The sequence below is a fragment of the Camelina sativa genome, unplaced genomic scaffold (assembly GCF_000633955.1).
Source record: "Camelina sativa cultivar DH55 unplaced genomic scaffold, Cs unpScaffold00474, whole genome shotgun sequence".
NCBI classification, from domain to species: domain Eukaryota; kingdom Viridiplantae; phylum Streptophyta; class Magnoliopsida; order Brassicales; family Brassicaceae; genus Camelina; species Camelina sativa.
The window spans coordinates 183,244-202,496 of record NW_010921705.1 but is presented as its reverse complement, the minus strand read 5'-3'; the positions used below and the strand labels follow the sequence as shown (position 1 = coordinate 202,496).

The 19,253-nt window shown below is 34.2% G+C and overlaps 3 protein-coding genes, 1 long non-coding RNA gene and 2 pseudogenes across 5 annotated transcripts; 2 read left to right on the top strand and 4 right to left on the bottom strand.

Moving 5' to 3' along the window:
• Positions 1–13: 13 nt before the first annotated feature.
• On the bottom strand, positions 14–765 carry LOC104773169 (annotated as a pseudogene).
• An 804-nt stretch (positions 766–1,569) lies between these two features.
• On the top strand, positions 1,570–2,543 carry LOC104773168 (UTP--glucose-1-phosphate uridylyltransferase 1-like). The gene is made up of 7 exons (XM_010497748.1): positions 1,570–1,663; positions 1,802–1,880; positions 1,964–2,024; positions 2,111–2,188; positions 2,261–2,308; positions 2,389–2,477; positions 2,531–2,543. Exons 1-7 carry the CDS (start codon positions 1,570–1,572, stop codon positions 2,541–2,543), a joined length of 462 nt encoding a protein of 153 aa, XP_010496050.1.
• Positions 2,544–4,082: 1,539 nt separating this feature from the next.
• On the bottom strand, positions 4,083–7,116 carry LOC104773164 (DDB1- and CUL4-associated factor 4-like). 2 transcript variants are annotated; one of them, XM_010497742.2, is made up of 13 exons: positions 7,026–7,116; positions 6,808–6,926; positions 6,572–6,715; positions 6,339–6,469; positions 6,115–6,246; positions 5,850–6,016; positions 5,591–5,691; positions 5,230–5,376; positions 5,080–5,135; positions 4,918–4,975; positions 4,711–4,834; positions 4,467–4,577; positions 4,083–4,383 (listed from the first exon to the last, which is right to left on the bottom strand). In XM_010497742.2, the coding sequence occupies exons 1-13, from the start codon at positions 7,033–7,035 to the stop codon at positions 4,307–4,309; spliced, it is 1,377 nt and encodes a 458-aa protein (XP_010496044.1). In that variant the 5' UTR covers positions 7,036–7,116; the 3' UTR covers positions 4,083–4,306. The 2 variants fall into 2 exon arrangements, with proteins under 2 accessions (XP_010496044.1, XP_010496045.1); XM_010497743.1 differs by lacking the exons at positions 4,083–4,383; positions 4,467–4,577 and having other exon boundaries at positions 4,736–4,829.
• Positions 7,117–12,382: 5,266 nt separating this feature from the next.
• On the top strand, positions 12,383–13,454 carry LOC104773162. The gene is made up of 2 exons (XR_765037.2): positions 12,383–12,630; positions 13,202–13,454. It is a non-coding gene; the product is annotated as an uncharacterized LOC104773162 (long non-coding RNA).
• LOC104773163 lies at positions 13,375–14,997 on the bottom strand (annotated as a pseudogene).
• A 594-nt stretch (positions 14,998–15,591) lies between these two features.
• Positions 15,592–17,355, bottom strand: LOC104773160 (UNC93-like protein 1). Its single transcript, XM_010497741.2, has one exon. The coding sequence runs from the start codon at positions 17,141–17,143 to the stop codon at positions 15,749–15,751; it is 1,395 nt and encodes a 464-aa protein (XP_010496043.1). The 5' UTR covers positions 17,144–17,355; the 3' UTR covers positions 15,592–15,748.
• Between the last annotated feature and the right edge of the window lie 1,898 nt (positions 17,356–19,253).

Here is a 19,253-nt window from a genome sequence, read left to right as displayed (position 1 = left end):
CACTGAGACTAACCGAAGATGCAGCCAACAGCCCAGATGTCAACAGCAGTAGTATACTGGGTGGTGCCAAGAAGAATTTCAGGAGCTCTATACCAGAGCGTAACGACCTCGTGCGTGTATGTCTTGACAGGGAAAGTGAAAGCGCGTCCAATACCTAGATCGGCGATTTTAAGAAGTTGCTTATCTACCACCAGAAGAAGATTCTCTGGTTTCAGATCACGGTGAAGCACACCGTTGCTGTGACAGTGTGCGACTCCCTTAAAGATCTGAAACAGTAGCTTCTGGATCAGACAAGGATCAAGGGGCTTAGGGCTTTGCGATTTGATGAATTTCTAAGATCAGTATCAAGGTACTCGAAAACGAGATAGAGATGGGATGATTTGGGGGATCCCAATTCGGCTGGAGATGGAACAACGGGCTCGACGCCTAGTAAGCGAACCACATACTCCGACTTCGACAACATCTTCAGAAGCGAAATCTCACGAAGTGTATTAGATGGAATACCTTTATCGACCATGTCGAGCTTCGTTTTCTTAAGAGCCACAAGCTTCCCAGTCATCTTCTCCCTTGCTTTGTACACTTTCCCGTACGATCCTTCCCCAATCATCTCGAGCTTCTCGTACTTCTCCATCACCGCTTCCTCTGAGATCTTCCAATCGAACTATCAAGGATTCAAGGTTGTTGATTATGATGACTGATGAGATCGCTCCTTTCGTCCCCCTCTCTCTCTGTAATCGTACGTACGGAACGAAATGACCTAATTAAAAAAAAAATCAAAACCAATCAATTTCTTTTAAAATCCGGATCAATTTGAATTGGTTTACTTGGTTTAAACAATTAACCGGTCAGTACTGAATAAAAAAGGAGGGAAAAACCGTGGAGGAAACGACAAAATTTCTTGTTATCAATTGCCAAAACTCCCAAACGAACATTTTTAGTTTCTCCAGCTCCAATTCTCTCTCTCTCTCTCTCTCTGTCCTCTCTGCGATTTGTTTCTCCTCTCTGAATCGTACTCTCGACGGAAGAAGCCATGGCCGACGCAACGGAGAAGCTCCAAAAGCTCGAATCAGCCGTCGATAAGCTTTGGGAGATGAGGTTTGCGACGCTGTTACGCTCTCGTTTCTTCATACTCAGTGATCCTTTTCTCCATCGTTTATACTGATCTGTTTCCCTTGTTTCAGTGAACAAGAGAAGTACCTATTCATCAGCCTCGTTACACGCTACTTGAGGTTTGTCTTCTCGTCACCTGCTTCCGCTTCCGATTGTTGAATCCGCGAATCTGTATTTCGTGCTTTGATCGTAATTTTGTTGAAATTAACTTTGAATCGGTGAAGATCTAAGAGCTTCTAGCCTTCGAAAATACTCGTCGTGTATGTCAGAGATTTTTCTGAGATGATCCAGTTAACGTTTGAGAGATTTCTCTGTTCTTAGACGTAGCTCTGTTTTTTTTTTGGAAACGATCGAGTTTTGGTTGAAAATTGTATCGGATTTGTGGTCAGATCTAGAAAATTAGCTTCGTATTACATCTAGAAGACACAATTAGTTTCTAAGAAATTCTCTGATTCTCATATGAAATTGAGCGGCGAGGCCCAGCACGGTGAAGGGAGTAAGATCCAGATACCTAAAACAGTTCCTCTCAGTGAATTACCTATCGTCTTCGGAGGTATATGTTGTTATTGTTTACAAGTCTGAATTTGATTTAGCTTTCTTTATGCTGGATAGATGCTATGTGTGCTGGTATATCATTGGATCTCTTCTCCATACCATTTCAAGAGTATTTGGTTCTTTGCTGTGTGTTTAGATTCCAAGATCAAGCATCTCTTGGAACAGTTCTCGATGATAAAGATGAATGAATCCTGGGGAACAACAGGATGCGCTACGTAAGCTCTCAAACAACTCACTTTCAGGTTATGTGAGTGTCATTTTCAAGCAATAGGTTTGATGTTTCTTGTTTCCATTGCAGTGTGTTTGTGGAAGTCCAAGAAGGAGTCACTGTTCTTGACAAGATTACTAACGAGATTGATGTTCGTCAGTTTTTCGTTTTTTTTTTTGTTTTTTTTGTTTCTAAACCTTGATGCCTTTGCATAACTCACATAGTGCTTTCCGGCAGAACCTTAATACCGACTATGACTCCAGTGTTCCGGTGATTTTCATGAGCTCATTGACTGCAGATCCTCACACGAAAAAGGTACTTATATGTTTCACCTCTCTAATTCTATATTTGCTTGTACTTGTTCCTGACATTTTTTCCCTTGTTCAGATTTTGGAGGATGACAGCTCAAATGTTGACTTTCACTCTGTCTGTCAGGTACTTCATGTCAATCCAATTACAATAAGAAGAAGAGACTTCATTTATATAAACGATTCATTTCTATGTTTGCTATATAGATCAAGTATCCCTCTATTCTTGCGGATGAATTTGTGCCATTTCATAGCAAGGATGGTTGGTATTCTCCTGGTGATGCGTTCACACCCCTGTGGACCTCTGACACGATTGGATTTTTATTAAGACGGGTACTCTATTGGTCAGAACATATCCTTGATGATTGTGTTGCGGTTCCCATTTTAAGTCCGGGTTTCTCGCTATTCAGGCCAGGAAATATGCTTTCATCTCCAACGCAGACAACTTGGGTGCCGTTGTCGACTTGAGTAAGTTTGCTCTTTTCTTGCTTTGCTTTAGTTGCAGTTGGGGGATAGTAACAAATTTCGGGTGTCTTCAGGAATCCTGAACCACGTAATCCAGAATAAAATTGACTATTGTATGGAGGTCGCTGATGATGCCTTGGATCCTGCTCTCAACTCTTCAAACCTATGGGTTAACGTGAAAGCCCTCAAAAAGCTTCTGGAAGCTGAAGCTCTTAAGCTAGAAATCATCCCAAAACTGAAGGTATATTATGTTTACGATCATACACTTAACGCGCTGCATAATTTAATTTAACTCTGCTCTTCTCTCCTCAGAGAGTTGATGGGGACACAATTCCCCAACTGCAAACTGAAGTTGGCTCTGCAATAAAGTTTTTCAGTAACACAATTATTCTGAAAGTACCTCGGTCACGGTTTCAGAAGTTAACTCTTCTTGATCAGGTACACTCAAACCTATTCTAAGAAGCAACATAACTCGGTTTCTGATGGTTCTTTTAACTTTCTGTTAGGATAATACACTCCCACCAGATTTAGCCACTTTATCCGGCGATATTGTTGAACAGCTCGAGGTTAAGGAGAAAGATTTTGTGAATATTTTGGCTTCCGACATATTCACCTCAAAGAAGGAGATGGAGGTGAGGTTTTCTGTACCGTGGGCTTATATGAAGGAGCAGAGTTATATGAAGGAGATGACATATTCACCTCTCGTTTTGTGAGCTTATATGTGTGTGCATCTCCTTTATATGAAGGAGATGACAAATTCTGAGATCGGGGTTTGCATCTCCTTTAAGCCTGAAAGCTTTCTTCTGTATGGAAACCAGCTAATGAATTGCAATTTTCTTGTTTCAGATTGAGCCGTTATCTCTCTTCTTCATTGAGCTTTGCTTTTCTGAGTTCGAGATGGTGGAGTGTCGTCCATCTATGCTAGCAGCGTCAGCAATGTACACTGCTCAGTGTACAATGAATCAATCTAAAGATGCTATAACACTTGCTGATTTGAGCACAGTCACAGGCTACACAGAAGGCGCAATTGAGTAAGAAGAACAAGTTTCTCTCAAAACTTATTTTGTTAGGTATATTGGGGATTCTCTGATGCCTGTTGTGATTTGTTGAAGGGAACTGGCTCGCAAGATGGTTACTCTACATCAGGAGATAGCAAAAAAATCATCATCACAGGGTATGCGTGCACTTTACTTGAAGTACATGAAAGTGGATCAGCTTTATGCTTCCAGAAGGACACCTGCTGCGTTTTTGTTCAATAAGAAGAGAGGGAGAGAGGAGGGCGAGAGCGACTGAGCAACTTCATCTCACATTCTACATCAGTCCTGCTTTTACAGAAAGAAAACCCCAACTGTTTTACAATGACCACTTCTGAAACTTTATGAGTAAATTGCTGAACAGTGTCTTGGAAAAATGTTTTTCATGTCTGATTGTAAGCCTGAAACTATTATACTACATTCATCTTGATTTCTGTAACTTTGATTTCCTCATCAGTTTACATAGTTTTCATAAATTTCAATCAAGTTCACAAGTTACAACAGCTGGATTTCAAAAACTATGAAATTTGAACATACTTATTTTCTTTTACTTTATTAAATTAGTGGTGAAAACTCTAGATTGCCTGCCCCTCTCCAAGTCTACAGTTTTATTTCTTGAAGACTTATTAAAATACTTCCATTATTGCTTCATTCGACCCAAGCCATGCCCCGTGAACAATGCTACCATTCCAGTCTCTTTGCCCTGAAAATCCGACAATTGAAGTTTCAGTTCCCACTAGAGATAAAGAAGTCAAAATCAGGATTAAAGATCAGTGAAGCAAGTACTTTCAACAGCAGACCAACACACAACTGAAGGGACAGTGTTGGAGAATTTATTTTCAGACAGAAGTTGACCAGATTTGATACTCCAAATTCGAGTATAGCAATCAGTTCCTCCTAAATCAAACACCACAAGACAGAAAGATTTAAAAAAACTCAAATCATCTTATTGAAATCAAACTTGTGATGCTTATCAAAGATCCAACATAAGGATTCTGTTTTCCGAACAAATATGGTTCCTATTTACTACCTGATATAAGAAATCTTTCCGACGGGTCGACGCCAAATTTGATGCGAAAATTAGAATTCACGTGTCCTTCATATGTCTGTACAGCTACCCCTTTGTTGACCATGCGTTGATCATATAGCCTGATCTAAGAAAAGAGAAAAAAGTTTGCTCTCTAGAAAATCTCTTTGCAAAGTATACGCAGAAGCTAGAGCTACTAGAGGTACTCACTGTCCCATCCATGGAGCTTGCCATTAAGTACTGATCATAAGGTTTCAGTGTCTTCAGGCTAGAGAAGGAATGAGTGAATTATATAAAGCTAGTCACGATAAAAACAAAAAAAAAAAATGAAGTAGAGAGAAGTTGCCTATATGGTTTCAGTCGTTTACAAACCATGTAAGAGATGAGGGCATATAGATTAGTTGAGACGGATTTATGTGTCCTTGGAGCTACCAAAAGTAATATATATTTAAGAGAAAAGTATCACCAGAAGGATGTGAGGAATGCTCAAGAGAGAGATGAAAAGCTGTATCTTAGAAGTACCTCGAACCATTGTTTATTTGTAGTAGTTTGACCGGCTTGACTCGATGATTGGTGATGTCTTATCTGGTGTCTAATGAGCCTTGGTCTCTCACGTAGATCAAGAGACACAATGGCTCCATCTCTGAGCCCGCATTGAACAATGTTTCCCTGGGCGAAAGAAGTAGAAACATCCTAAGAACATATATATGTTTCTGATTAAAAACGAAGACACGGCCTAACTAGTCAGAAGAGAGGTTCAGACAGCAAACTTGGCTCGAGAGACCAGTGAACGAACTTATAGCAACGAGAAATTGAGAAACAGTACTGATCCAACTAGAAATCGATGCATCTCAAAAGCATAGATGAATTTAGAGGACGATACCGATTGATGAAACTGTAGGGCTAAAACATCGCTTTCGCTTCGGAGGAAGTATGAACCAGCTCCTGTTTCCAAATCAACCAAAGCAGCGCCTAAGTCGGTACCTATAATACTTAAAAAGAAATCCTTAAGGCACTGGTAAAATTATATCTGCATCTCCTTCTACTGTTAGTTTGCTCTCTATAGTAAAAAGTGTATCCGTAATGAAAAAAAAACAAATCATGGTGGTGGTGACAAAGTCAGAAAGAAAGATTTGAAGTACCAAGAGCTGCATGACTCCCACTTATATTGCAATCAGCTGTCCAAATGGTACACTCAAAGGGAACATCATCACTCCCTTGGATGCTTTGCGTAGTGATTGTGTTACGCCCCTCAGCAAGATTTAAGAAAAAAACTGACCTACGCCCAGTTCTTCTCAATGTAGTTATTCTGTTTTCTCTCCTGTCAAGGTTTTTTTTTTTTTTTCTACAAATGGGAGAGAAACCAAAAGAAAAATAGAGATAAAAGAGACATTTTTGGAAGGATACAGTGCTCGGTTCACGGGGTGGAAGTTGCCAGATCTTCCAATCAGCTGAATAGAAGATATACGAGAAACCTCCGGACGAAAAGAGTGTGGAAGTCTCCGTACTCCGTAAAAAGTGCGTGCGACTCCAAGTACGCTGCAGCAAGAAACAAACTTCCAAAGCATACATAACTAAAAAGTTCTTCAATTTATACAAACATGGATATATATAAATTCACACAAACCGACCTCAAGGTGCCTCCTGTACTGCCTGCTACTAAGATGTTCTTTCTGGTCAGGCCTCTAGATGTTTGTATATCAATCTGCATGTATTTCAAAGCAGCATTCCCTGTATTTTCCGTGGAAGGGTATTTCCATACCTAAAGTATCATATCACTATTACCATTACAACAACAACAAACAAAAAAAACAGAGAAATAGTTTTGGTTCACGGTGGTAGTAATAGAACTAGTAATTAATACCGGAGGAGTAGAGCCTTGTGTCTTATAAATCTCTTCCTCGAAGTTTGACTTTTTCTTATTGACATGAATAACTTTGCCATTCAACTCTCGGGAAGAAAGTAGCGTCAATGCTTTTAGTTTGGTTCTCTTCTGATAGTTAGATTCCTGAGATATTATTATTATAACATAATTAGCTCACTAATTCTACTACAAAGACTCGACCTTAACACAAAGGTGAAATTTCGAAAGTAACAGACCTGGACAGGCTTTGAGTCGTGACTTCGTTTCGTAATTGAAGAAAAAGAAGAAAATTTTGAACGGCCCAAAAAGGGGAAATATCTCTTCTTCTCTTCGTCGTAATAACACCCGGCAACTTCTGAAAATCAAAATTTAATGAAAAAGAAACCCAAAACATGGATCTGTCACTGAAACCTAGCTCAACAAAAAGTATCGGAGAGGGAAGACGATTCAAGACCTGGCCTCATGTTTGAATGTTTCTCTGTCTTTCTCTCTCAGACTCCGGTAAAGACGCTAACTTTATTTTTATTATTTTTTTTATTTTTTTCTGCAACAGACAGGCTAACTAAATTTATAGGTTCTTTTTAGGTTTTTGTTTTGTTCAATGTTGGGCGGGCGCTTTAGGGAATTGAACCGGATACGTATGTATTTAATTCAGTTTTGGTTTGAATTCGAACTGGTTTGATCTGCTGACTGCTTTACAATGGTAACAATTTTGTACAGTAAATTAAAATCTATATTAACACTTTTTAAATATCTTTTTTATTTATACTAATTTTAAAAGTTATTTATAAACTGAACTCCTAAAGTATTGCACAAAAAGACAATAACTAATACTCCCTCCGTTTCATAATATAAGATGTTTAGAGAAGTATTTTTGTTTCATAATATAGGATGTTTCCGACTTTCTATGCAACTTTTAGATTAAATTTATATTATATATTATGCAGACTTATTTATGATTTGTTAAACTTTTTAAAAGTAATTATTTCTTAATATGCGTGTTTTCACTAAAACATCCTATATTTTGAAACGGAGGGAGTATATGGCAAAAATTAAAGGGAATCAATCTAAAAATACCAACCAATCTAAAAAATGGCATATTCCTTTGAATATTACTCTTTCTCTCTATCTTTCACAAATTATATTAGTTAGCATCATATAAAAAAGTTATATTAGTTATAATTATATATATCCTTAACAATAATTTATAATGTAAAATTGAAAACAAAACTTGGTGGAACGAGCCATTTATAGATATTGGCGTAATTTCTACATATGATGACTTATACCCTATATTTAAATATATAATTGAATACTAAATCTCTATATTAGTAAAAGAGAAGTACAAAATGAATTCGAGTCGGGTCAAAATAAGAAAATTACCCGAAATCAACTAAATTGGATTCGGGTCAGAAATATCGGTTTTGTTTATAATGGGTTATCGGGTTAAAATCTGAAAATGTATTTAAATTTTGCAATATTTATTTAAATTTAAATTATACTCCTAAGGAAAACTAAACAAACATTTCCAAAAACAAAAACCATATTAATTACGAGAATATTGGTTTTCCTATTATTTAGGAAACCCATATATATAATTTTTTAAATAAAACCATATTTCTTATTTAGAAAATAGCATATTTCTTATATGACTAAAGTTATTAATAACTAATTAAGAAAAAATGTAAATTTTACTACGAAATAATTTAATAAAAATCTTTAATTTTTTGAAAAGAGAATATTTCTTAAAACAAATTTTTAAAATTTTACAACAATAATATTAAGTTTGTTATAAAATTATATCTGTAATTATAATAAAGTACATAATAATTAATAATGATAATGTAATTTATCTACAACATCAAATAGAAAATAATTTAATTATATGATGATTTTAATTTTATAAACCATTACAAAACCTTTAATGGATTATCGTTTAAACAAACTTACCATAATTAAAACGTATAAATATATTTTAAAATTTTGATTTAATAAAAATATCTAAGAAGATCAATTTAAATTTAGCATTCCCCAAATATAGTACCCAACATACAACTATAAATATATTCGAATACCAAAAACCTTTAATGTTAATTATTCAGACTATAAAAAAATAACCATATTTAAAAAATGTTTAGAGATAATAAGGAAATCTCAATAAAATCAATCACCCTAATAATTAGCACTTGACATAAGTCACATAACCACTCGAAAATTAAATGAATAATTTGATTTTGATATTTTTGAGAGCAATAGTGTATAATTTGATTTCAAACCTACAAACTAACCAAAAATTAAATTAAATTTTCAGTTACACGTAATAGTTTACAAAATCATATCACAATAGTTATTATTATATTTGCAAGTATAATCTTAATCTTATATATGTTGAAAAAAAATCTTAATCATAAATATAGATTTCGATTTTTTGGAAATTGAGTATATACCTCGAATCTATATTTAAACATTTGATTCACAAATATATTATTAAGATTATATTTATGACAGTGTTAATTAACCCTAAATATTGAAACCGACTTTATTTACCCTATAAACTATGAGATATCACATGCTTTAAGCATGGGTTAACATTAAAAAAAAATATAATATAATAATAAAAGTTATTGTTATATTTTTTTAAAAAAATATTTTGTTTGGGATAATAGTTATTTTTATTTATTCTGTAAATCTATTAGTCTATTTGAATACTAATTACTTTAGAATATTATAGTATTTTATTTTTGACATATTATTACAGTTTTATATTGTTTGTTTGTTGTATTTGCATCATTATTTTGTGAAATATAAAATATTAATTTTAATATTATAATTGTGAGCAAATAAAAATTATTAATTTATCATCTATTTAAATTTAGTTTTACCAACCGGCCAATATGGAAATTAAAACACACATTTTTCATAGATTGGGTAATATATATTCGTTTTTAAAAATTTCAAATCACAACATATGTAGAAAAAAATTTGCATTTGATTAATCATAAGTATTATATGAAAATTCCAAACAATTTGTAAATAAAATAAAATAAAGATGATAGGAGATCATAATTTGAAATCTTAACAAAATCTTCGAATTAGTTATTAAAAATAATTATATTGTATACTTGGATATACAATCTTAGTTTTTAAAATTCTAATTGGTTTATATTTGTTTAAAAAAAATATTTACTATTTTTTTCCATAATTTATTAGAGAGAGAAAATATTTTTATTTTTATTTTTTTAGATTTTTTAATATTTGATCGGTGAGTGTTTTTTATTTTTTAATTAATTTTATTTATTTAAATTAATTAATTAAGCTTAACTAAATTTTTCTAATGGCAATTGAATATAATTTTTTACACATTTGAAGGTTAGTTTCATATTTGTATTTCTCAATTAATATAGTAGGATATAGAAGTCGACTAACATATTCACTCCTCACAAATCATTGAAAATTTTCTATTTTTATTGATATTTTTAACGTATGTCGAAACAATGACTGTTGCATGGTTTCAAACGAGATATACATGTTTCTTGAATCACTTCGATGAAACATATGGTGCTATTTTTGAATCTTCTTTTTTTTTATAGCAATGATTTGCTCATGTGTCAATCTGTTAGTTTTTATATAAAGACCAATTTTTTTTTTCTTTGGTCATGATTTGTTGATAGATTGTGTTTAACTTGGATACAAAAATAAATCTGAATGTATCCAAAAATATATGGATTTATAAAAAAAAATATACATACTTGAATGTAGCTTTTGTTTTTATGTGCTTCAATTTGACATATAAACACAGTTCACGGCCATATATTTTAATGCCCCTTAGCATATTTTTCAAAAATTTTGAGAACAGATTTGACTTTCTTTTGCATGAAAGGGAGAAAGGAAGATATGTTGGCTGAGATAAGATAATTGTTGGTAAAAAGGAGAGAATTTGATATATAAGCTCATTGAGATTTGATATTACCAATTTCTTTTTCATTCTACTATTTTATCCAAACCCATTACACAAATATATGATTTAATGTAATTGATTATACTAAAATTTATATGTCGTACATGTCCGCAAATATTCCTCCGCGCTGTAGCGCGGGTGAGATCCTAGTTACACATGTATTACAGATTAAATTTTGAAAAAAAAACTAAAAACCTAATTCATACAGTTTTATTAATATCAAATTAAAAACTATAAGAAACTAAATCATTATATGTAAAAATTAAAAATTATTCTGCAATATATCACAAGTTAAAATTACATATGATTCACAGAATAAAACTAAAAATAATAATAGTTTGAATGATCCTTGACAAAAAAAATAAAATAAAATACTAATATAATTTGAAATTACAAAATAATTGAGCAACGAATGAACGAAGTCAACGAACTAATATGAAAGTACTAGACATGATTTAGATTGCAACTCTCAACAGTTGCTTATTGTCGCGAAAACTGGTATAGTGAAATAGTCGAACAGCCTTTTTTACTGCTGACGTGGCATTTGTCGTATTTGATTCACTTCCGCCATTGGTATTTCGCGCCAAAGTTATCTTTTTTAACTTGTATTTTATTTTTTTATTACTCACTCGGAAGCTAGCGACACCGGCGATTTGGGCATAAAGAAAAATCCTCAAGAACCCTAACAAGAAAAAGAAGAGAAGGTAAGGAGAAAGCGGAAATGGGCATAAAGGATTTTCTCTGGTTCATGAAACCTTACATCCTTCTCATTCACATCCAGAAATATGCCGGAAAACGAGTAATTCCCTCCGTTTCTTTTTTTTTACGATTTGTGTTTCCATTTCTATACAGGAGTCGGTCAATATTAACTACACAATAAAGTCATGACGTTGAAAAGATTCATCTCTAATTCTCTATTATGTACTCTGATTATCTCACATATTAATTTATCATTTTTAATAATTTATAAAGATCAATATAATAACATTTAAAGATCATATATAATTATCCATTTATAAAGTCTGTTTTGTTTTGTAAAGTCTGTTAGCTCTATTTTGTTTTGTGATTCAATAGATAAATATATAAAGATCAACATAATATTTATTTATTTTAAAATTTGAGGTTTTTGAAAACAAAAATATTTTAATAAAAAATATTTTGATCTTTGTGATTTATGCAAAATGAAAAAATGATCACAAAAGAATAAAAATATATAATATAATACTATTTAACTAAACCATCTAAAGATGAAATCATTATTATGAAAACTAGCACTATAAATTAAATTGATGAGTGAAAAACAGAAAAAAAAAATATTAAATTTTAACCAGAAACATTGAAATGAGGAATATTTTATACACAATAATTTTATACATAGTTACTAAATTTTTTGATAATTTTTATTTGATTCAATTTTACTATACTACAGTCTTATGTTTACAATAACATTAAGAAAAACTCTTTAAATCAATTTTTAACTTCTATAAAACATAATAAACATAGCTTATCAATTTGTAATAATTTGTTTTGTAGTATTTGTTAATTTTTGTTCTATAGAAAAATTTATATATTTTAAACTCTGTATAATATGTAACAATACCAAAAAATGTTGACACAAGTATAAAGTTTAACTTGCACATCAATGCTATAAGAAATTCTGAGATTCATATTTTAGTAGAAAAACCAAAAATATTTCTCTGATGTTATGTTAATAAAAAAATATTCTATTTTAACAAAACTTCATAAATATAATAAAATTTATTATGCATGCAAAGACGCGTTGACTAATACCTAGTTACATATGATTTACAAGTTTATTCTAAAAATATTAATAATTTGAAATCATACAAGTGGAGGCAAAGACGGTGTTGTTTTGCTGTGGGATTTGGCTGAGGGGAAGAAGCTTTACTCTCTTGAAGCTAACTCTGTGATCCATGCCGTTTGCTTCAGTCCCAACAGGTACTGGCTCTGTGCTGCAACTGAACAGGGTATTAAGATTTGGGACCTGGAGAGCAAGACCATTGTTGAGGATTTGAAGGTTGATCTTAAGGCTGAGGCCGAGAAGGCTGACAACAGTGGTCCTGCTGCCACCAAGAAAAAGGTACACACATACTAACAAACTAACTCATGACTTGATTTCAAGTTTCACTTTGGTATTGATAGAATGCTCTGTTGTTGTTTGTAATGTTGGTTATGTCTGATGATTAAGTAGTAATCTAGGTCTGTTGTAGGAAATGAGGAAGTTCATTGAAAAGATTGTAATGGATTGATTTATTATTAATCTAGGTCTGTAATTCTGGTTGAATTCTTTGCTACGTCATGTGAGTTACTTGTGTTCTCGTCTTTTGCCTGTATTTTAGCTTCACATAGAGGCATTACCGTAGATGCACCCTCTTGGTCAGGATATGTATCTGTGAAACCTGTATAACAATTGCGTTTTTAGTCTATAGATTTGAGGCTACCTTGTCAACGTAGGGTTTTAATGTATTTTCATTCTCCATACTCCTCGATTACCTGAGATTTCTTGCAAGACTTGATATCTTCTAAAGTGTTCGTTTTTGGATGATTCATGTTGTTAAGAATTCTCATTCCTGAAGAATTTCAAACATAGCCAATTGTTTTCAGTGTATAACAATGGAAACTGAATTCGATATGTTTGTTGATTGGGTCAGGTTATTTACTGCACAAGCCTGAACTGGAGCGCTGATGGAAGCACCTTGTTCAGTGGTTATACCGATGGAGTTATTAGAGTTTGGGGTATTGGTCGTTACTAGTAATCCCATCACTAGTGCACTTGGTTGCTCTATCTGCTATCTCGTTGTTGGTGTTCTTTTGTCACTTCATGTTTTTGTCAACAACTCATAAAGTACCCTGAGGTTTTCAGAAGGATGTTTGGTTTCATGTCAATCTAGGTTTGCTTCTTTATCATACCTTATGTTTTCCAAATTATGCATATTTTAAGAAACCCCTTAAGAAGTTGTGTCTGTCTGGAGAAAAGGGTAGTCTGTGTAGCCCACCACGGGATCAGAAGTGTAGAACGTTGATCTGTCGTACTTATTCAACGGCGCATTGAGCTCTAATCTCCTCGGCAAATCAGGATTCGCCAGGAACGTCCGTCCATAAGCCACCAGATCGGTTCTTCCCTCTTCCACCGCCTTGTTCCCATCATCTCTAGAATAACATCCGGCTACTATGAACGTGCGTTTGAAGGCATTTCTCATCGGCGTAAGCGATTTCGTGCACTCGAAGCTTCCTTCAAGGGTTTTCATTCTAGGTTCAACCATGTGACAGTAAAGGATTCCATGAGTGTTCATAGCTTGCGCCAGGTAGAGTCCTAATGCTTCTGGATTCGAGTCTCCAGACTCCATGTAATCTTCGAATGGTGAGAGTCTGACTCCTACATGATCTGAACCGATCTCGCTCACTACTGCTTTGATTACTTCCAGAGCGAATCTACAGCGGTTCTCTAGTGACCCACCGTATTTGTCACTTCTGTCATTCACTGTCTTTCAGAAACTGATCAATCAGGTAACCGTGTGCGCCGTGAACCTCCACTCCATCAAAGCCTGTACTTATATGTGAAGTGTCTTGATTAACTTTCATTTCCATTTCATTACATATAACATCCATCGCATTTCTTGCAGCAATTCTAAAGTCGTTGACAATGGCGGGAATCTCTTCAGTCCTTAACCGCCTTGGAGGCATAAACTGACCTCCATACATGTTCTTACACATCAATGGCTTGTCTGTAGAGGAGACAGGAGCTTCTCCATTTGGCTGGTCTAAATAACGGAGAAAATTAGTATATACAAAGCAAGAAGGTAAAAGCATCAATGTTTTTGTTTTTGGTTTTTTGGTATACAACAAGAAGAAAGCAATTTAGTAGGAAACCTTGATGAAAAACCCTGCCACCGTGCCAGATCTGGCAGAAGAAGATGCCGCCTTTCGAATGAACAGCATCCACGATGGGCTTTCATGCTTCCACTTGCTCTCTGGTCCATATTTCAGGTATATCCGGATAACTTCACAAACAGAGCTCACATGTTAACGAAGCTAGTGGTTTAGTTTGAACTGTAAAGTCTGTAAACTAAGAATATTACAATCCAGAAGAGTTATATATACCCCAATGATGTCACGGACACTACACAAGATTCGGAAATAAGAAGACCACCAGGTGTTGTTCTTTGAGTGTAATATAACTTGGCATGAGGCTGAGGAATGTTACCATACGATCTTGATCTCGTCAATGGCGCCAGAACAACCCTGATTACATTTCAAAGATTACAGGCAGTAACAATTATCGACACACACTATGGACTAGTGGAAGGTTTAGCAGAAAGAGGCAAAGACAGTAGACGTACCTGTGAGAAAGATTGAAGGGTCCCATCTTATAAGGTGTGAGGAGAGGTATACTCTGTTTTGTCTCCATGGAATCCGATGATTAAATAAAATTATGTGTTGTCTATGTTGATCCCAGATTCAAGAACTGTTTAAAGATAGAAGTATACAGGATACAAATATGGTGATAGCGGTGTGTTGATTGGTCAAAGCCGTGCGCAACTCGTGGTCTACTAGATCTAGTTGGTCAAAGCCGTGCCCAAATATTCCCAAGATTATCTACTTTCAACAGTGCACATACCGGATCATGTAATGTTCTGAAATTTAAAATCTATCGTACAGGCCTACTATGTTGATTTTTTCACATAAAAGCATTTCAACTTTTGTAATTTACTCACTTTAAAAGGAACTTTATTGAATCTGAGGGTAAGTTTTATCTCTTTTATACTTTTAGCTCTTTGCCTTTATTCTGAAAAGGTTAATATGGGATTTGCAGGTCGATGAAAAGAATGTGAGTGGGCGTAACACACCATCCTTACAGTGAAGATTACTATGACGCCACTGCTAATCTAAAAATTACTCAAAAGTTATGTGGACCACTCAATATAGGACTTCATTAGTTCATTTTATGACAACCAAGACTGTCAGTCTCAGACTCTCAATTACAATAATAAGAGAATAGAGACAATTCAGTTGACGACAAAAAAAAAAGAAAAAAAAAAATAGACATTTTAGTTGACCAAAATTAAAATTAAAAAAATAGAGACATTTCACAGCGTCAAATTTAATAGCTTCATCATAACACTTGTTTTCGACGAGAAAAGCTTGAAGATTGTACTAAAAACAGAAAATTACACAATGATCTAATCTTCTTCTAACCTCTAAACCTTATTACCACTATCATCATGATCATCGCTATTATCTTGGTCTTTAACATACAAATACACTAGAAGCACCAGTAGTGGATAACTTACACTAGTGAGTGACCAATTAACAATAAGCTGTGACATTAACGGAACCTTACGAGTATCCACTTGCCAAGCCACTGCAGCTCCTGCACTCTGCACTCCTTTGTAGAATCCACTATATCTACTCAAAGTCTGTGAATCATCAGCCAATGCTCCTATCAACCAATACACCATACTCTGATACATGGCATCTAACAATCCATAGCTCATATATAACACGAACGGTCCCGCGAACTCGACCCCTGAATCTTTAAAATCAAGTTTCTTCTCCGGTAGATTGTTCAACGAGTAACCATGCTGATTCGCTAACCCTCCGCCCCATATCGCTGTTCCGACCACCGCAACTAATGATATTCCGGCGAATCCTCGAGCTCTCCGGCTTTTAAAGCTGAAGTCCATCACGTAACCTATCGCGATAGAACCAACCATTTGAGCTCCCCAATAGAAGACGTTGTTGAATCCTCTGGTTCTTAAGTTAAAGAGAAGTCCATTCACATTGTTGAACTGGTAGCTGTAGAAGAAGTTGCTAGCCCAAGCGGCTGGGACGATGAGGAGCATTTTCCGATCGAGGAATAGCCGGAGGACGGCGGCTGCTTCCGTCGACGGACTGGAGTATTTCACGGCGGAGCATTTAGATCCGTCGTTACGAATAACAGAGTTCGCCGGGAGGATTCCAAACGAGAGGAGAACGCCGGCGAACATGAAACACATGAAGGCTATGTACGTCGAGTCGTTGACAGATGCGGCGGAGCTACGGTGGTAGTTTAAGATAAACGGGATTAAACCGCCGATGACGCCGCCGAGATTGAAGATGCTCCAGAACAAAGCGATGTAAGTGCCTTTCCGATGCGGCGGAGGGTATGACGTCATCACAGCTCCTTCCCCGGCCCATAAAAGTCCCGCGCCGCATCCGAGCAAAGCTCCGGCGACGATAGCGAAAGCTTGGTGGTGGTGATGGTTGTAGTAGAGGAAAGATCCGGCGTAGAGTACGTACGTCGAACATCCAGCGGCTAACGTGAGCCGTGGACCGAGGACGTTGTAAAACGCGCCGCCTAAAACCCCGAAAACGGTGAAAGCGGTGTAAACGGCGGTGTTAGCGTTGTTAACGGCGGTTGGATCTACTTGACCACCGCCTCCCATGCCGGAGAGAGCGTTGAACATTCCTGGACAACAGAAACAGACGAATCCCATTAAAGTCACTTGAGCCAGAGGAGAATTAAATCGCCATTTTTTATCTCCCGGTGGTTTGTTCTTTTCTGCTCCGCCGTGAGTCTCCGCCGGAGTTTTTTCATCGTCTCTCACATTCATGATTGGGAAAAGAAAAAAAAGATGAGACTTTTTATTATTCTTTCTCGTAAACTCAAAGCACGGATCTTTTGATTGTGATCCTTAATGTTACGATTCTTCCTTTACTAGCGGACATATTCATGGGAAGGAAAAATATTAAATAGTATCAATTAAGCCTAATTTCCTTACAAAACAGATTAGAGATCCTAGGGGGGTGTATTGAAAGATGTATTTTGGAGGATTTGGATTTGTTTAAAAATCACATGTTATTCAACTTGTGATTTTCAAATCACTTGCCAAATCTAATGTTATTGAATCTGGAATTTTGTTATTCAATAAACAATTTGTAAAAATCATATCAAATCTACTGTTATTCAAAACATAACTTTTATTTTTCTAAAAAACCATAACAGAGATTTTAGGAGATTTTAGGAAACTTTAGATACATTTTTACATAAAGAATCCAATTGAACAAATTACACCTTAAGAGGTGTTATTTCGAAGGATTTGTTAAAAAAAAAATTGAAAGCTTTGTTCTAATTTTATATGCTCTCGTTCTCGTATCTGTCACTTTTTTTTTTGTTCATCACTCTCCAAAGAAACAAGGGTTTCTTATTTTTAGTAATCGACAATAGAGAACTTTTTCGAGTGATATCAAAATCAGTCTCGTAAAAGCTTTTATCAGGCTACAAGTTTTGTTGCAGCCACACGGATGGTACCTGCTCCAAATTCAGCAGATAACAAAGCTTCCGATTAGGCCAAAACGAACAATTTGGTATAATGGAATAGCAACAAACTTCGTTACCACAAACGATGTTACAGAGAGAAGCCCAACTTTTATTTTGGTGAATTTCCGTTCGTTTTCATAAACTCATATGAAATCTTTGGGCAGAGCATTTGGGGTCATCGATATATTTATGTCGTCATCTGTTTTGAAATCCTCTTTTTTTTTTTTATTCTAAAATCTCTTAAAATCACCTTATGTAATCTTTTAAAATCTCACCAAATCACAAACTATTTTTTCTTTTTTGAAATGAAATATGTAACAATTCCACAAAACAATCCCAAAAACTCTTTTAAAATCTCTCAAAATCCAACATTTTATAAATCACACAAAATCATTGTTTCAATACATTCCCTAGTATTTCTAACTGTAATAACTACAATATGTACAGTTAAAAGAACCAGAAAATTGAAGGTACAATATATGTTACGTTCTGGAATCTGGATTTTAACAAGAAAAGTCAAATGTAATATTTAATTATAGTAATAAGAACAACTAATTCTTGACGTTGACGATTGCCAACCCAACAAAAATAAATGGTCGATATAATCAATAATTAATAGAGACTTTTTGTTTTGACATAATAAATAGTGATCGAGTTAATACCAAATTTTTTGCATCTGTATTTTTTATTTATGATACTTACTTTAAAGAATTCTTCAAATGTTTTTATCATTTTGATTTTCGTATCTATTTCTTATTTTTGAGTGAACAATAATACCTTCATTTTTTAATTATATTTGTTAGCGCTTATTCTTGATTACTTACTTATCCATTATAATTTTTTTTCCAGCAAATCAAATATATTGATATCAAACAAAATTTACATAATACATAAGCATCTCAAAACAATTATTTACGCAAATACATAAAATTATTATAATTTCGATGAAAAGCTGAAGAGTAACCATGTTATTTTTAAACTTGCTAACAGATACATGTCTTCCATTCACACATTTTGTATTGGCTGTCAGTTTATAACTGAAACTCCAAAATAGGCATTATTTTAAGTAGTAAAAATGTGGATTCAAAATTCAGCATCTTGTATCCATTATAATTAATCATACATATAGTATATTAAATATGAAATAAATTCTAAATTTTATCATTTTAATATTTGTAATTTAATAAAATCTAAAATTGAATTAAAATTATTTGAACTTTGCTAAACTTTTATAACTAGTTACTTAATGTAATAAGTGGAAACATGTTGTTTTCCTATTAAATAAAAAAATAATGTATAATTTAATTTTTATACGAAAATAATAAAATAATAAATGTTATATGTAGATGTCTGATATACAACCATTTTAAAAGCTAAAAAAAAAAAAAAAAAAAAAAAAAAAA

Excerpts from the sequence above, each read along its gene's own strand:
- LOC104773168 (XM_010497748.1), top strand. The coding sequence starts at position 1,570 with ATGAAATTGAGCGGCGAGGCCCAGCACGGTGAAGGGAGTAAGATCCAG. Across the intron at positions 2,189-2,260 it reads CAGATCCTCACACGAAAAAG|ATTTTGGAGGATGACAGCTC; the intron begins GTACTTATATGT and ends TCCCTTGTTCAG. Across the intron at positions 2,309-2,388 it reads ACTTTCACTCTGTCTGTCAG|ATCAAGTATCCCTCTATTCT; the intron begins GTACTTCATGTC and ends TTTGCTATATAG.
- LOC104773164 (XM_010497742.2), bottom strand. Across the intron at positions 6,470-6,571 it reads CACAAGGCTCTACTCCTCCG|GTATGGAAATACCCTTCCAC; the intron begins GTATTAATTACT and ends ATGATACTTTAG. Across the intron at positions 4,835-4,917 it reads CAAGCTCCATGGATGGGACA|ATCAGGCTATATGATCAACG; the intron begins GTGAGTACCTCT and ends CTCTTTTCTTAG.
- LOC104773160 (XM_010497741.2), bottom strand. The coding sequence starts at position 17,143 with ATGAATGTGAGAGACGATGAAAAAACTCCGGCGGAGACTCACGGCGGA.